The 17968-nt window shown below is 42.7% G+C and overlaps 1 protein-coding gene across 1 annotated transcript in view; it reads left to right on the plus strand.

Annotated features, from left to right (window-relative positions):
- The window catches only part of SFMBT2 (Scm like with four mbt domains 2), a 258911-nt gene that overhangs the window by 185917 nt on the left and 55026 nt on the right, over window positions 1-17968 (plus strand). The window contains exons 10-11 of the mRNA XM_023230544.2: window positions 3829-3911; window positions 10915-11041. Of these exons, the coding sequence (XP_023086312.1) occupies window positions 3829-3911; window positions 10915-11041 (210 nt within the window). The remainder of the gene's footprint in view (window positions 1-3828; window positions 3912-10914; window positions 11042-17968) is intronic.

Raw genomic sequence — 17968 nt, forward strand, 5'->3', positions numbered from 1 at the left:
CAGCAATTTGTTTTTATGTCGCAGTTATTTTCTGAGCTGTCACAAAACTGCCTTTCAAAGAGAGCTCATTATCAGCCCAAAGGAGAAGAATTTGAAGTGATGAAGTGAGTAAAGGTCCCGAAGAGGAGGAGGAGGGGAAGGAGGAGTCTAAGTTGTTGGAATGTCAAGGAAATGAGCATGTTCTAGGGGCAGAATAATTAACTGTTGCTTAGGACATACCCAGCAAGACTTGATTTTATCTAGAAATTATCAGATTAGAAACGGCTCTCCATAGACAAAGTGTGGAGGACTGGATGAATAGATAAAAGGCTTGAATGTAGGTCCAAGAAAACATGGGGCATGACATTTTATAAAATGGGTTGAAGCTCATTAGAAGTTAGTTATAGAAAGCCCAGCTTAACGTCTCTGTGTAGGGAATAGCGGTGACTTCCAGGTTGGAAAGTTTTATCTGAACATGTATGGACCATAAAGATTACCCACATGCCAGGCTGTATCAGAAAATGCTTTGCTATTTTTCTCTATAGTTTTCTCTCATTTCCCTCCTCCCCACCCCAGTGATCTCATCAAGTTTTCTTCACTCTTGAAATTAACTCAGGAAATAGCAGAGGTCCAGGAAGAGATAGTGGAACAGAGGGAGATTTTTTTTTTTTTTTTTTTGAGACAGAGTCTCGCTCTGTCGCCCAGGCTGGAGTGCAGTGGCCGGATCTCAGCTCACTGCAAGCTCCGCCTCCCAGGTTTACGCCATTCTCCTGCCTCAGCCTCCCAAGTAGCTGGGACTACAGGCGCCCGCCATCTCGCCCGGCTAGTTTTTTGTATTTTTTTAGTAGAGACGGGGTTTCATCGGGTTAGCCAGGATAGTCTCGATCTCCTGACCTCATGATCCGCCCGTCTCGGCTTCTCAAAGTGCTGGGATTACAGGCTTGAGCCACCGCGCCCGGCCCCAGAAGGAGATCTTGACTTTAACAAAGTCCATCTTCCAAAACCCCAGACAGACGAGATCATTATGTTACAGAGATGTATCTTCACGGATGGAGTCATGAGGTCTTCTTAGAGGAATGCCTTGTTAGGTAACTGCTCATCATCCAGTCACATTACACTTTTCTTTTAGGAGCAGAGAAGGGAATTAACCACGGAGAGTTGGGGGAAAAATCCTTAGTAGCAACAATAAAATAATTAGTAATGGTGGCTCTGAATCAGAATGCAATGGCAGAGGGATCTAAAAGCTTTTCTCTTTATTTACTTTATTTTATTTATTTTTATTTCATTTTTTGAGAGACAGAGTCTTGCTCTGTTGCCCAGGTTGGAGTGCAGTGGTGTGATGTCAGCTCACATCAACCTCTGCCTCCCGGGTTCAAGCAATTCTCCTGCCTCAGCCTCCTGAGTAGCTGGGATTACAGGCGCACGCCACCATATCTGCCTAATTTTTGTATTTGTGGTAGAGACGAGGTTTCACGATGTTGGTCAGGCTTGTCTCAAACTCCTGGCCTCATGATCCACCTGCCTCAGCCTCCCAAAGTGCTGGGATTATGGGGGTGAGCCACTGCACCCAGCTGCTTTTCTTTTTAATTTGTGAATTTGTGGATGAAGAAAGTGGGGGCACAGAAGATTTAATCTACTTTTTCCTGGCTCCATCCCATTACTGGGAGAGCTGGGTCTTAAACCTGGATAACCTCTTCTCCAGTTCCAGGCCCTTTGTCCTGTTAGGAAACGTCTCCGTTTGATGTGTCTTGAGGCTAATTCTTCTACAGTAATGCAAGGCTTTGATCCAGACAGCTCCAGAGAAACTACACTCAGAGTGGAAGGTTTTCTTAATTGTAGAGAAACTCACATTACATTACCTTGTCTGTGAGATGTGGTCTGTTGTGTTTAAAAAGGTTCAGAAGAAAGTCGACTTTGGTCCTGTCCAGAAACCTCTGATGCAAGAGCCAGTTAGCTGGAGGGGAGCTTTGGAGAGAAGGGCAGGAGAACGGGCAGGTGGAAGAACTTGAAGAACTTCTTTGAAAGTGGCTGGAAAGAATTTTCAGTCTTTATAGAATGAAACAGCTGTCTTAAGAAAGAAGGGGACCTGCCACTGGTGGTCAGCGGGATATGGGAAGGTCATGGGTCGGTCTCTGGTACCGGAGAAGCACAGCTGCTTTTTTGGTTAACTGTCACCCTTCCCATCTTAAAAAAAAAAAAAAAAAAAAAAAAAAAAAATTGGGCTTGGCAGGGTGGCTCACGTCTGTAATCCCAGCACTTTGGGATGCCAAGGCGGGTGGATCATAAGGTCAGGAGCTCAAGACCAGCCCAGCCAATATAGTGAAATCTTGTCTCTACGAAAAATATAAAAATGAGCCAGGCGTGGTGGCAGGTGTCTGTAGTCCCAGCTACTCAGGAAGCCAAGGCAGGAGAATTGCTTGAACCCGGGAGGCAGAGGTTGCAGTGAGCCGAGATCATGCCACTGCACTCCAGCCTGGGCGACAGAGCAAGACTCTGTCTCAAAAAACAAAAACAGAAACAACAAAAAATAGGATATATTGAGCTTGCTTAATGAAAATAATTCCAATTTTTTGCTTGGGAATACAAGTAGAGGCAATCAGTATCTTCAGTATCTTGGGTTTCCTTAATAAAGAATTTCCGTAGTTCCTCTGCATCTGACTTAGTAACTAAAAGTCCTTAACATAAATGAATCTGCACTCATAGAATCTGTGACAATACGGGGAAAAGAACCTGGGGGATTTGGATAAAAAAACATAAGAAATCCCTTAGAGAGATTTACTTCACGTGAATTTCAGCCAACAGAGAGCACCCTCAATGAAGATACTAGGGGCATTTACCCACGTCAGCGAATCAAAGTTGGGCTGTGTTTTTCCTTTGCTTTTTTACAGAAGATTTTGACACCTCACTCCTTTTTCCTTGCCTGTCCATTGGTTTGTTTTTGTGCCGATGAGACTCCCATTAAGAGGCATTTTCCTCCCTGGGTTATGCCTTTCTTAGGTATAATTCAGGCCCCTTTTCTCTCACCTCTTCTCCTGTCTTGCTATGGTCATGATGGACATTTATGTAGTTGCATCTTCCCCACACCTACAAAATGAAGTGACTATAAAGAAAGAAAGAAAAAAGCCACTTTAGTAGGATCTGTATTTGGTTACATTCAGTGTATATGAAGAGTTGTTGTTCAGATGCCTCTCTCAGTATATCCGAACTGCCCCCAGAGCTTTGCAGCAGAGGGCTGCGTCCCACAATTCTCATGTTCCTTCAGCCTTAGCAAGTCAGGGCAACGTTTGCCTTCCTCCCCTTCCCTCGTTTCTCTGGGAGCTTTCTCTCCAAACCCTCTACTCTTTATTGCTCTCTTCTCTACCTTCTGTCACTTTTTTAAAAGTCATCCCTGGTATTGTTTTTTGTTTTGTTTTGTTTTGTTTTCCCCAGTAAAATCTCATGTTTTCCATAAAGACACTGAAAAGTAAGCTCCCATGAACTCAGGCTTCCCGCAAGGGACATGTCGTTGTCTATTTCTGCACAGTGAGTGGTGAGAGTGTGTTTTATGTCATATCCCGGCTCGGCTCTTCCCCCTTATGGCACATCCCCCACTGGCTGGCGCCGCTGTAGGTAAGTTCCAGCCTTCCTCACCTGGCTTCAGATACCGTGTTCTGGTAACGATGGTTTACCTGTGTTTAGTACTTTAATTTATCCAAAATATTTCATCTGAGCTTACGGAATCTGAAGTGCTGTTAGGCATCAAAGGACATTATCTTTTGGGGGCCTAAACTTGCACCCCTTCTGATTTTGCTCATCTGTCTGGAATTTTGCTTAATGTACGCTGTTTTCTCTGTGTTTTTTCATTCCCAGGTTACTCTGGCCAGGACTTCGACTGGGCAGATTATCACAAGCAGCATGGGGCACAGGAAGCTCCTCCCTTCTGCTTCAGAAATGTAAGAAGCTTCTCTCTTACCTAATTTTTAAAAATCATAGATTTTGTTTACCATGAGTTTTATAACTTGCTTTGTATTGATGAAGCAAAGTTGGAGTAGTTACTGCGCACTGGAGAACTACAAAATGTCTGTAGTTTTTGGAGAGCTCTGCTTTCAGGTTGTGTATTTGCTAGGGTGATGTGGTCTGTGCTAACAAATTGACTAATAAATGCACAGTGGCTGGAACGTGCTAAAAGGTGATGGCCAAGTCTCACTTATGGAAGAGTCCAGGGTTTTCCTGATTCATAGGTGGTTCTCATCTTGGTGAGTAACCTAGCCGGCCGAAGGAAAAGAGATGAAGGAGAAGGTATCACTAGTTCTAAATACTGCAGCCTGATAGCAGTGTATGTTACTGCTGTTTACTTTCTACTGGTGGGAGCTTGTTGCTTGGCTGCACCACGTCACAGGTGAGGTCAGTAAGTGGGTCCTGCCTGGACTTGCTGCCCGACTGTGATTCTGGACTCTGGAGCGAAGAGGACCCATTTTGGTGGACAGCTGGCCATCTGTGCCCCTGTTAGAGGAACACTTGCTGTGTAGCATCTTATCCATGAGCCCACTGATAGGGGAGCGTTTGCTCCTGAGGCCTAGTCTTAAATTGCAGTCTTACTTATTTTGATGGCTTTAATGCTTTCTTTGATGTCCAGTAAGGTGCTAGTGACTTCTGTGCTTTGTTAACTGTAAGCAACTACCTGGGTCATTCAGAGCTTATTGGAACATAGTAATAGGATTTTTGTGACACATAAAGTAGCAATGAGTGTTTGTGCACATGCGTATACTTACAGAGGTATAGGAGGTCATTTTATAAACTACAGTCATGCATTGCTTAATGATGGGGGTATGTTCTGAGAAATGCACCATCAGGCCACTTCATTGTTGTGTGAATGTCATAGGGTGTACCTTGTACCTACACAGGCCTAGATGGTATAGCCTGTGCTACATACAGCTTTGAGATTCATCCACGGCCTGGATGGTATAGCTTATACCACATAGCCTAGGTTACGTGGTACAACCATATAATCACATGGGACCACCATACCATTGTATACGCAGTTCATCGTTGACTGAAATGTCACCATGCAGTACATGACTGTAGTTTACAAAATTATCAATAATTCTTCAACCCTAGGAACTATGAGTAGAGATATCAGTTATCTCTGTTTTAAGAATTAGGCTTAAATGTATAGTATACTGTGTTCAATGTGCTTTTAGTGAGGAGAGTTAATTTATGTTAAGACAAAAAGATGATAGTCTCCTCTTAATTGAGATCTGTAACGACAGTGCAAAGCCCTGGCTGGTCAGAGACTTGTTTGCTGAGCATGTGCTCCTGGAGCTTGCCGGTTCATTGCTGCTGCACCTATCTTTGCGTTCTAGACATAACGATATGAAAAATGAAGCGAGAAAGGGGTGGCTGAATAGGGAGTTCAAAAGTGAGCTCAAGTCAACATCAGAGTTTGGAGGGTTCAGTACGTTGATGATTGGGTCACTTGGTACTTGTAAATACAGAAGCACGTTAGTAGCAAGGTTGGAAATCAAGGATCCTTCTGTGACTGAACGACCTTGAGAAGCTGCCCAAATCTCAACTGAGTTCTCCCCTTATCTAGGCTGCTTGGAGTCTACCTGGCACCTGCATGATCCAGGGAGCAGTAAAAAAAAATCTAGGCAGAATTTACACGTAGAATTTGTGGTTCCCATTTGTGGTTCCCAGTCCTGGCTCTCCCCAGGATTGCCACTGAATGATGTTGCCTTTGCACAAGAGCAGTTTCTCTGTATCTTGAAGAACCGAGTGGTGTGTGTTTAGGTGACAGGGCTGGCTGCATAACCATGCCCCCATGAGGACTGCAGCTGGTTAACTCTGAAAGCTTTGATGTCCTGCACTGTCTTGACTTCTCATCGTATTGATGTCACAGTCACAGAATCTGCTGGCTTGTCTGCTTTCATTTAGGGTCGCAGAAACATAGCACCCTAAAACCCTTTTGAGATTGTGCTTTGTACCTGACAAGGTACAAAGAGAAATAGTCCTTCCCCGAATCATTAACTTTTGGAAGAAAATCCTTCTCTCTCTCTTTCATTCTATATTTAAAGAGTGATTTCTTCTATGGCAACGCAGTCCCACTAAACCTTCTTTTTATCAGTCCTCTGTTCCCATTCGCAGCCAGGAGTTGTCCACGTGGCTTTGAGTGGTAGAGTAAGTCACCACATTCCCAGGTGGCTTCTGAGCTTTCAGGATTTGGTCACCAAGTTGCTCTCTGTTTGGATGAATCTGCAGGCGTGTTCCATAGGAATGCCTTCATTTCTGGCACTCCGTTTATGTAATAGAGAGGATTGTTGACGTATGCACTGCATTGGTGGTGCTTTGCTGAGTTTGTTAGCTTGCTACGAGTGCTCTTTAATGGAATGCATGTTACGACTTCATTTTTTAATCACACATCTCCTGTGTATTAGAGGAGAGCTAGTGTGGAATTGAATATGTGGAAGACATTTCCCCAGGGATGTTTAACGGAGGCTGTTATGAAAGGGATCGACACAGTAAAATGCTTGGTAAATAAACTCACAGGTAACAGTTTTGCTATTGATCCTTCATAAATTACCCTCAAGCGGTGGATTGAAATGAAAATAGGTTATGTGGTTGTAGCTTTCCCTTGTTAAGAAGGATAAATGCATTTTAACTTACTTAGAGGTTTTTCAAGCGGCTGATGGAATTGTATTTTCAGAAGGAAGCTCAATACATAATAGCTGTGGGTGAGACCAGGTAACTTGCAGAAACAAGTAACCCACCTAGAAGATCTTTGCTTCCTATTTCCAAAGAAACGTAAAGACATGGAGCCAGTTGATTTCTTAACATGCATTGGATCACTTTTTTTCAGGTCACATAAAGATATAATTGTATTTTTCAGATGAAGTTTTAGAAACAGACATGTAAATGTGAATGACCTTGATTTCTGTCCATAGGTCAGAAAAAGAAGTAGTCTCTGTTCCTTATGGGAACCTGTTGGTCTCAGTATCCATAAGTATATAGATCTGTAGTGTTGTAACATGGCTGATGATCATTTATAGTAGTTGGCAATTTGGGAAAATGTTATATTTATTTTAAAATAATATTTTCAGTATTGGCTGAGTAAGCTCATACTGAACTGACCCTTCTGCATGTAGAGCAGCTCTGAGGTCTGGACACAGGACCAAAAACGACTATTTAAGGGTAGTGGAACGTGAACAAAAGCAGGCAGGAAAACAGGAGACTGGAAGAAGGGAACAGCATGGGGGAATTGTCCCATTTTTTGCAGACTTTTAGCCTGAGGGCAGCCACAGTTGACAACATGTGGGATAACTTAGAGAGTGTTATAAAATTCATGGTCTCTCTGGCCTGATGAACCACATTACAAAATTTGGGCAGCCACAGAGCCTGGAAAGTGAGGGGAGACTCAGACAGTGGAAAACCAGGATTGGGAACCCCAGATTCTATGTGTAAATTCTGTCTAGGTTTTTGTGGTGATCCCTGAATCATGTAGGTGCCAGGAAGACTCCAAGCAGCCTAAGAGAGGTGAACTCAATTGAGATTTGAACTGCTTCGCAAGAGACAGAGTCTGTAGTTTCAGTCCAACCAAGGTGATAGTTTGCTAAAATAGAAAAGTCGACACTCTTGATAGGAGTATAATATAATCCAGACTTGCCACAACATAACATTTAAAATATCCACTCTTTAATTCCCACATTGCTCAAGACAAATGGGAAAATCAGCCTCATTCCCAATAGAAAAGAAGAAATGGGAAAATCAGCCTCATTATCAGTAGAAAAGATAATCAACATAGATTAAACCAAACATAGACTAAACCCATCATGACCCAGATGTTGGAATTAGCAGACAAGTATTTTCAAGCCCCTATTATAACTAAGTGTGATGTAAAGCAGTGGTCCTTAAAGGGTGGGCCTGAGAGCAGCAGCAGCCTCAGTATCACCTGGGCACTTTTCAGAAATACACATTCTCTGGCTCCATCTACAATTGACTGAATCAAAACTTTGGGAAGAAGCCGAGAAGTTTATATTTTTTAAAGGTTTTCAAGAGGATTCTGATCCTACAGTTTAAGAACTGTAGATATAAAGAAAAATATTCTCCAATGAATGAAAATATAGGAAGTCCCAGAGAAGAAGTAGAAACTGTAAAAAAGAGAAATTCTAGAACCCAAAAATATAATATTTGAAATCAACAAATTTATTGGATTAGCTTAATCGGGAAGATAGAGGAAAGAGTCCATGACCTTGAACATAGAAATTATTTTGTCTGTAAAACAGAAGAAGATGGACAGGGAAATGAAGGACAAGTGGAATCTCAGGATCTGAGGGACAATTATCATGTAGAATTGAAGATCCAGAAGAGGTGGCTGAATAAGAATAAAAAAAGACGTTTCACCAAAGAAGATGTATGGATGACAGAAAAACACGGGAAAACATGCTCAGCATCAGTAGTCAGCAGGGCAAATGCAAGCTAACACCACCATGAGACACCACTAGTAGATACCTATTACAAGGACTGGATTTGGAAAAACTGGCAATACCAGGTGCTGATGAGGATGTGTAGCAACTAAAAGTCTCATACACTGGTCATAGGAATGCAAAACGCTGTAGTAACTTTGGCAAACATTTTGGCAGCTTCTTAGAAGGTTAAACATTCATTTACCATATGGTCTAGCAGCCCCATCTCTAGAGAAAGGCAAACTTAATGGCATGGGTTGGATTGTGCCTCCCCCAAATTCATATGTTCAAATCCTAACCCTCAATACCTCAGCATGTGAGTGTCTTTGGAGATATAGTTTTTAAAGAAGTGATTAAAATAAAATGAGGTCCTATGGGTAGACCCTCATCCAGTGTGACTGATGTCCTCATAAGAAAAGAGGGGGCCAGGCTCAGTGGTTCAAACGTGTAATCACAGCACTTTGGGAGGCCAAGGTGGGCAGATCACTTGATATCAGGAGTTCAAGATCAGCCTGGCCAACATGGTGAAACCCCAGCTCTACTAAAAATACAAAAAAAATTAGTTGGGCGTGGTGGGGCATTCCTATAGTCCCATCTACTCAGGATGCTGAGGCAGGATAATCGCTTGAACCCAGGAGGCAGAGGTTGCAGTGAGCCGAGATCATGCCACTACACTCAAGCCTGGGTGACAAATGAGACCCTGTCTAAAAAAAAAAAAAAAAAAAAGATGAAGAAGATGATCTTAATGGCTTAGCTAGTTTCTCCACCTATAAAAATCAGGACACTCTTACTGCTGTTTGTATTAGGTAATTAACAGCCATAAAGCAAGCTGAAAGTAGAAACTGCTCAATACACACAGAGGCATGACCACATGAGGACATAGGGAGAAGACAACATCTGCAAGTCAAGGAGAGAGGCCTCTGAAGAAGCCAGCCCTGCTGACACCCTGATGTCTGACTTCCCGCCTCCAGGACCATGAGAAAATAAATTTTTGTTGCTTAAACTTCACAGTCTGTGGTATTTTGCCACAGCAGCCTGAGCAGATTAATATGCTTAATGTTTACATGAAAAGTTCTACCAGAATGTTTACAGCAGGTTTAATCACAATCACTGAAAACAACTCAAATGTCCTTTAACTGGTAAGTGGATAGATCAGCTACAGTGCATCTGTACAAACTACTCAGCTAAGAAAGCAGGACAAACTTCCATTTCATGTAATAGCATGGATGAATCTCAATGTTTTATGCTAAGTGAAAGAAGCCAGACTCAAAAGGCTACAGATAGTGTGAGTCCATTTACATGACTTACAGAATAAAACGGGGATTCTGATCCTAAACTTTAAGAACTATAGATATAAAGGAAAATTTTTGCATGATGAGAATATAAAGAAATATAAAGGAAATTATAAGAACAGAAAACAGATTGGTGTTTGCCAGGCATTGAGTGCTTTGGAGGGACTGATTACCAAAGGACCCCAGTGCAAGGGTATTTGGGGGGTGATGGAATGGTTCTGTGTGTTGATTGTGGTTATAGCTGCATAATGAAATGCGCTGGTCTCACAGCCCTACCCTCAGAGAACAGTATACCCAAAAGACTGAATTTTACTCTATGTAAAAATGTTTACAGTGATCTTAAAAAGATAGCAATAAACAAAAAGCAATAAATAATAGCAATAAACAAAAAGAACAAAGGAAAATAAAGATAATTTCAAGTAAAACCACAAGAATTCATCATCAAAAAGACCTACACTATTATGAAAAAAATCTTTTTTTTTTCCATTTGAGATGGGGTCTCACTCTCTTGCCCAGGCTGGAGAGCAGTGGCGAGATCTCAGCTCACTGCAACCTCTGCCTCCCAGGTTCAAGTGAGTCTCCTGCCTCACCCTCCCGAGTAGCTGGGATTACAGGCATGCGTCACCACGCTCAGCTAATTTTTGTATTTTAGTAGAGTTGGAGTTTCATCGTGTTAGCCAGACTGGTCTTGAACTCCTGACCTCAAGTGATCCACCTGCCTCAGCCTCCTAAAGTGTTGGGATTACGGGTGTGAGCCGCCGCACCCGGCCTTTTACTATGAAGATTTCTAAAGGATATTCTTCCCATTTCCTTTAAAGGAAAATGATGCCAGATGGAAACTCCGTGTACCCACTTGAACTGTTATCAATGGGTATAGGAAGGTGGAGGAAATGGTGTGTACTTCAGTGATCCCGTAGAAGGAAGGGTGCATGTGGAACTGGAAAGACAATGAATTCATACTCTCACTCGTTTAACAAATATTATTAGGCACCTACTATGTGCTAGGCATAGTTCTAATTTCTGGGAAACAAAAATGAAGACCACCTGGTTCTTTCTTCATGAACGGTGGGAAGGACAAACACGTACGTGAGCCTGTCTTGTTGATGTGAGATGCATGTGCATGCATTTCTTTCTCTTTCTTCATCTGCCCAGCTTTGTCCTGCTGTGTCAGCACTGATTCAGTGTTGCTCCCATTTCTCTTGCAGACATCATTCAGTCGAGGTTTCACAAAGAACATGAAACTTGAAGCTGTGAACCCCAGGAATCCAGGAGAACTGTGTGTGGCCTCCGTTGTGAGCGTGAAGGGGCGGCTGATGTGGCTTCACCTGGAAGGTACGTACTCGCTGGGGGTAGCAGTCGCTGGGGGGATTGTAGAGTTTGTCGACATGGCAACGTGTGGAGGAATGCAGCCCTTCTCAGAAGGGGCCTTACTTCTCTTTCATTTAAACAAATCTTAAATTATTCCGGGTTCTTAAATAAGTGAAACTAATCAAATATAAATTTATTCAGAGGCTCTCATCTTAACTAATAATTTCATGCAATGAGATGCTGGCAAGATAATTATGTTTGGAACACAGTGGTCTTTTTACATCTATGATTAGAAAAGCAAATATCACAATTAAATTAATGTGAGTCACTAAAACTGGGATTCTAGGTCTTGGTTATTATGAGGACAAAATTGTACATTTGTATTTTAATGTAGTAATATCCTTTAATTTGATGTAGATGTTCAGTTCCTCCTCAAAATAGTACCTGGAGGATGACTTTCTCCCCAAATGTCTAATAAACAGAATTTAGGCTTCTTTGTTCAGTGATGTTGAAACTACCCTTTATAGCTATAGCATATTTACAGGTGTAAGAAAATTCACAGAATGCTGTATTTTGTGAACAGAATCCTGATCAGACTTTATATTTAAGTAGAACACCATATTTTGCAGGTAGTGTGTTTTCAGTGAGAAATAATTACAATGGATTTGATCTCCAAGGCTTTCCCATCTTTCTGTGATTTATAGGATTTTTTTTCCCATAGGATTTCATAATAGTAGTTATTTCAAGTATATATGCAAAAATGAATAGATATGAGTAGTAAAACAAAGTTAGCTCTCCTAGTTCATAGTTTAAATCTTACGACTTAATATCACGCTTGGAATAAAAAGTTTAGAAGGAAAATCATAGAATTGATACTAAGATCTCCATTTTTATTTCCTCACTATGAGTCTATAAAATGCCTGCAAAGGTCTCAGGCCTACAGTCTCATACATATTGTAGTACAAGGAGTTGGAAATGTGGAAAGCAATCATTGTGGCTGACGTCATTGTGTTGCCAATTCCCAGAAAATTGTTTAAAATGTTACTGAAGTTTAGGGTTCCAAAATCAATGTGAAGTAAATAGAGATTCCCAAAAAGTTGATTGCTTAGTGGGTTTTCAAGTAGAATGACCTCTGTCTGGAGTTAACGAAAGCGTGGACACAGGCAACGTGGTAACACGTCTATAGCTTACAAGAATAGAACATGGCTTTATTTTCACAGCTTCACCTAGAGTTGGGTGAACTGCTCTTAGAGAAGCAAGATTCCTTCTGTACTTTGTAATGACTAAATTTAACTTGCTATGTAACACGATGCTGAGCCATCTTAATGAGATCGGACTCTTGTTTGCATTATTAATTTGAAAACAAAAATGGTCATGTTAAAAGCCCATGTTTTATCCTTATTACTTAGCACATTATGGTTAAAATTCTTTGGCAGTCATTATTTATTTAGCAGTTTCTACTTTCAGCTTGCTTTATGACTGTTAATTACCTAACACAAACAGCAGTAAAAGTGTCTTGATTTTTATAGGTGGAGAAGCTAGCTAAGCCATTAAGATCTGCCTGAGGTTCAATTCCATTGCTCTTGACATTTTCTCTGTTGCTTAATTCACCAGACCCTACGGCTTCCCACGTCTTAAAAAAGAGTGATGGACAACATTTAGTGTATATGTAACATTTTGGGCAGTGTTTTCTTCTTTGGCCTGTTCTCTTTGAATACAGATTTTTTATTTTCTCGCAAAGAAATAGAAGTCAGCTCATGTCAGATCTTTTTCTTATTCCCCGAAGTGTTTTCACTGGGTAGTAATGAAAACTAGTTAGTGTTAGGAAACACATCAGAAAATATACATTGACCGTTTTTCCAGACCGGATTCATTGTTCTAAAAAGTGTTTGTAGCCAGGTGCGGTGGCTCACGCCTGTAATTCCAGCACTTTGGGAGGCCGAGGCGGGTGGACCATGAGGTTGGGAGATCGAGACCATCCTGGCTAACACAGTGAAACCCCATCTTTACTAAAAATACAAAAAAAAAAAAATAGCCGGGCGTGGTGGTAGGCACCTGTAGTCCCAGCTACTCAGGAGGCTGAGGCAGGAGAATGGTGCGAACCCGGGAGGCGGAGCTTGCAGTGAGCCGAGATTGTGCCGCTGCACTCCAGCCTGGGCAACAGAGCCAGACTCCATCTCAAAAAAAAAATAAAAAAATAAAGAGGTTTGTAAACAGTCTGTTGAGTATTATCTGTTGCATAGGATAGTACCTGTAGTTATTACTCAAAATCATGCATCTTTTTCATCACTTACAAACGATATGGCATACAAATAAAGTAAAATTCCAGTCAGTTTCCTGGGTCTTGCTTGAATTGTTTTGGTTTTGATTTTGGCCCTTACTGAGCACCGACCTTTCAAAGTGACAGCTTAATGGCACTTAGCTCTCATAATTTCAGTTTTATCTATCTGATGTTTCCTTTCCTCCATGTTGGGGATAAAATGATGGAGATTCATCATGGTCACTTTGTGGCTGTTAAATTTTTTTATCTAATGATAATTATTCCGATTATAGGCCATTTACTTGACACTTTAAATTTATAAAGTACTTTGTAACGATTTTATTAGTTATTTTCATGCATTAAATTGATTTGAAGTCTTTTCAACACTAGACTGATTGACCACTTTCAGGTAATTAAAATGATTCTTTCTAGTTAATATCTGACTTCCCTTGAAGTTGATTCATTCTTTGCGTGTCTCTAAAGGGGCTGTTGTTGAAGAGGGAGCAATGAATAAAATATATGAGATTAATGTAATATCATTTTAAGTGCATATTTGAAAAGAATCTTAAGCTCTCAGAAACCACTGGTAGTTAGCAAGGATGACTGATGATGATGGGGCCAGTGTTCCGGAAAGGAGGCCGTGCCTTCTCCTAGGTCAGTGTTCTGCTGCACGTCATCATGTCTGTAACTGTGAATATTGTTCATACAATACAAGTTACTTGCAGTCTTAGGTCTCTAGTATTGTGGCCGCACACACTGGCTCCCACACTCACAGCTCTGCTTTTCCACAAACTAAGTGACTTTCTATTCATTTCCAGTCCTGTTTTTTATGGGACAAATACATTGGTCCAACAGTTCTGTGTGCTCTCCTAGCTCTTCAGCCCAGAAGAAGGTTCACATGCCTGCATTGTCTTCCTTAGCGTCTTTTTTGGAGTCTTCTTTCTCAGAATTATTTTTCCTGGACACCTGGCTAAATATATATACATGCACTACTTACATTGCACTTCAAATGAGACCTGGTAGATTTCTAGCTCATGTTTAGCAAGTAATGAAACAGATTGACAAGAACTTTTGGGTGGTTTCATTGAGATATTTTATTGAAAAACATTTTCATCTTTAAAAATGGTTTTAAAATATATGTAACATCAAATTAACCACTTCAGTCATTTTAAATTATACAGTTCAGTGGCCTGAAGTTTATTTGCCCTGTTATATACCCATAATCACCATCCATCTCCAGAACATTTTTCATCTTGCAAAACTGAAATTCTCTCCCCATTAAAGTCTCCGTTCCCTCCTTAGCCCTTGACCAGCACCATCCTCCTTCTGGTCTCTATGAAGTTGATGACTTCAGGTACCTCACATGAGTCAAATCATGCTGGATTTGTCTGAAAATGGCCTTTTACAAGATTTATTATCAATCGTAATGCTTTATGTTTATCTACTTTCATCATAATTTGCCATACTGTCTTTTTGGTCCTCATAGACCTGGCCACCTATTGGCAAGAATATTAAGATGTAGGTGGCTTGTGGTTAATGGAGGACTGAAGAGTTAGTTGATAGAGGGGCTGGTCCTGCTTCCTTGGCTTCCTTGGAAGTGTCCCCAGGGACACATTAAAAGGACTAGGGACACAGAGGAGGAAGAACAGGTTTGGAAGGAGACAGTTTTGAAGAGTGACAGTTGCATTTTAAGATATGGATGGAGATCCCAGCTGAGAAGGCACAGGAAGTGGTGGGAATTTTGACACTGAGGCCCTCACCAGAGGCAACAAGATGTATGGGGATGGCGACCACAAACTTTGTTTAAACGAGGAGACTTTTAGAAGCAAATGGGGCACTAGGCAGCTGGGACACTGGCGAGGAGCAGGCAGCAGGCTCGCTCGGTAGTCACATGAGTCACTGTATTAGTCTGTTTTCATGCTGCTGATAAAGACACACTCAAGACTGGTAAGAAAAATAGGTTTAATGGACTCACAGTTCCACATGGCTGGACAGGCCTCACCATGGTGGCGGAAGCTGAAAATCACGTCTTACATGGCGGCGGCAGGAGAGAATGAGGCCAAGCGAAAAGGGAAACCCCTTCTAAAACCATCAGATCTTGTGAGACGTATTCACTACCACAAGGTCAGTATGGGCGGGCTGCCCCCACGATTCAGTGATCTCCCAGCAGGCCCCTCCCACAACACATGGGAATTTGGGGAGCTGTAATTCAAGATGAGATTTGGGTGGGGAAACACCAAACCATATCAGTCACCATGATCTGGGGTCTGCGATGGGAGCGGGGTCAGCTGCAGTCATGGAGATTTGGAGCCAGGCAGTGCCAGGTGTGAACGCAGGCCCCTGGTGGCCCTGTGGCCTTGAGCACATTACTGAAGCCCTGGTTTCCCCATTTGTAAAATGGCAATCATGGTATTACTTATGGCAGGGGCTTAGTTTGCATTAAAGCAGTTAGCAGAGTTTCCAGGAAGAATTTACCAGTAGAGAGAACAAAGAGGAAATTCTCAGGAGCCAGAGAGAGACTCTGTAATGGACCTGGTTCCTTGGAATGTGCTCAAGTCTTAGGCACTGAGCTGCTCCTGGTGGCTGGCATGAACAGACAATCCCAGCGAGTTTGTCTGCTGTGTCTATACCACCCAGCGAGTTTGTCTGCTGTGTTTGATGCATGGAGTGGGGAGTGTGGGGGCATCCCTAGTAGACCCTCAAGCCAAACAGAGCAGGGAGGGAGGAGGGAAGCAGGTCAGGCCCTTTGTATGTCTATGCAGTTGAGTCAGACATCGGCCAGCCACCCTCTGGCACCTGCAGCAGACTTTCCTCCCTGCAGGGTTCTGTGCTGCGTCTGTGGGGCCCGGCCTCCATGGATATGAGCCATGCAGGTGAACCCAGGGTCCGATTGCCCAGGGAGGGATTCCAGTGCTTGGTTGAGCAGAGCAGTGCCCTGGAGCCCCCATGTACTGTGTAGGATAAAACAACCCCTGATTGCAACATTCGTTAATCTATGGAGATCACCTAAAACAGGTCCAAGACCATAGGAAACATTTGGAAGATGTTCTGTATATTTTTGTTTTGTTTTGAGACAAGGTCTTGCTCTGTCGCCCAGACTGGAGTGCGGTGGTGCGATCACAGCTCACTGCAGCCTCAAACTCTTCAAATGATCCTTCCACCTCAGCCTCTTGAGTAGCTGCGATTTCAGGCACGTGCCACCACACCTGACTAGTTTCTTTTGTATTTTTAGTAGAGATGGGGGTCCCACTATGTTGCCCAGGGTGGTCTCAAACTCCTGGGCTCAAGTGATCTGCCCACCTTGGCCTCCGAAAGTGCTGGGATTACAGGTGTGAGCCACCATGCCCAGCCTGTTTTCTCTATTTTTGTCCTCATCATGATTCATACACTTTTCCTTCTATTTAGAAGGAATGTGATCAGCCCTCTCTTCCCCAGTGCTATTTTAGCCTTTTAGTTGAGGCAGAAATGCCTTTCATGTCACAAGAGTTAGGAAGACAAGCAGACTTCCTTAATTCTGAGTTATTTAGCTCTTTCAGTTGTTACCACTGCAGAAATTGTTGAAGAGAGCTTTAGAATGCGAATAACAAAACCCAGTTTTGAATTGGGGAGCCCTGTTATAAATTAAAACAGGCAGGGAATCTGCATTTAGTGTTTTTGTGCTTTGAATGGGTGGAAAAAAGAAATAATGACAAAACACACCCTACAGGTATCAAGCTAGGAATCTGTGCTGTGTACAGCTTTGGACAGTGAGTTTTTGGAGTTCAGGAATTGCCTCCTTGTACCGTGAGCTTCACATTCCACACTGACAAGCACAGCACTTACGTGCAAGGCAGGTCCGGTACGTGTGCAGTTTCTGATTTCCGCAAGTGTGTTTGGGGAGCAGTGTGGGGATCCCACAAGTCTGTAGAATTTCCTCGTAGGTATTTAAACACAAGAAGCAGTGATAGCTCAGGAATAAATCTAATCTCTCCTTTGCCCATCTTAAGAAATGTATCACTCCGGAATTGTCTGATGGCATCTTCCCATTTATCTGACTGGGTCTCAGCCCGTTGGTGGAGGTGGGATGGTTCTCTGAACTCGTGCTGTTACACTGGCCTTTTCTTCTCCACTTGCTTCGTTTGTACCCAGCCTCCAAGGCAGGGACACAGCACGGCAACCCGCAGGGGAAGTTCCCCAACCTGGCGGGGCCACTGCCCTCTCTTCACCTGCTGCAGTGGCCTGTGTTCGTAGGAATGGTGGCCGGAAGATGCTGGACGTTTTCTTAACCTCTTGTTAAGAGGGATCACGTATATTCTCCATCTCCTGCTTTGGTTAGTTGCTTCTTGCTTTTTACTCGTGATGTTTTCTTTTTAGTACGTTTCTACCACCCTTGGTCACTTCTGTCTCTGGACATTGCCACTCCTTTCCTCGTGGCAATGCTTGCCCTTCCTCGGTTGCTCCTCTGTCTCCTCCATCTTCTGCGAAGTCCTGGGGTGGCAGGGCTCCCTTCCCACCATCAGCTCCTCCCCAGATGACTTTTCTTGGCCTCTCCTTCACTCTGCTTTTCTCCGATGTGGAGGTTAGAATCCCCCCAGTCCTGCTTTTCAGCCGTCTGTGCCCAGCAGGGCCTTGTCTTTCTCTGTGGCTTCGGATGGTCATGCTGTGCACACGGATCTGAGCGCCCGCGCCCATGGCATCACACACGGATCTGA

The sequence above is a fragment of the Piliocolobus tephrosceles genome, chromosome 9 (assembly GCF_002776525.5).
Source record: "Piliocolobus tephrosceles isolate RC106 chromosome 9, ASM277652v3, whole genome shotgun sequence".
NCBI classification, from domain to species: domain Eukaryota; kingdom Metazoa; phylum Chordata; class Mammalia; order Primates; family Cercopithecidae; genus Piliocolobus; species Piliocolobus tephrosceles.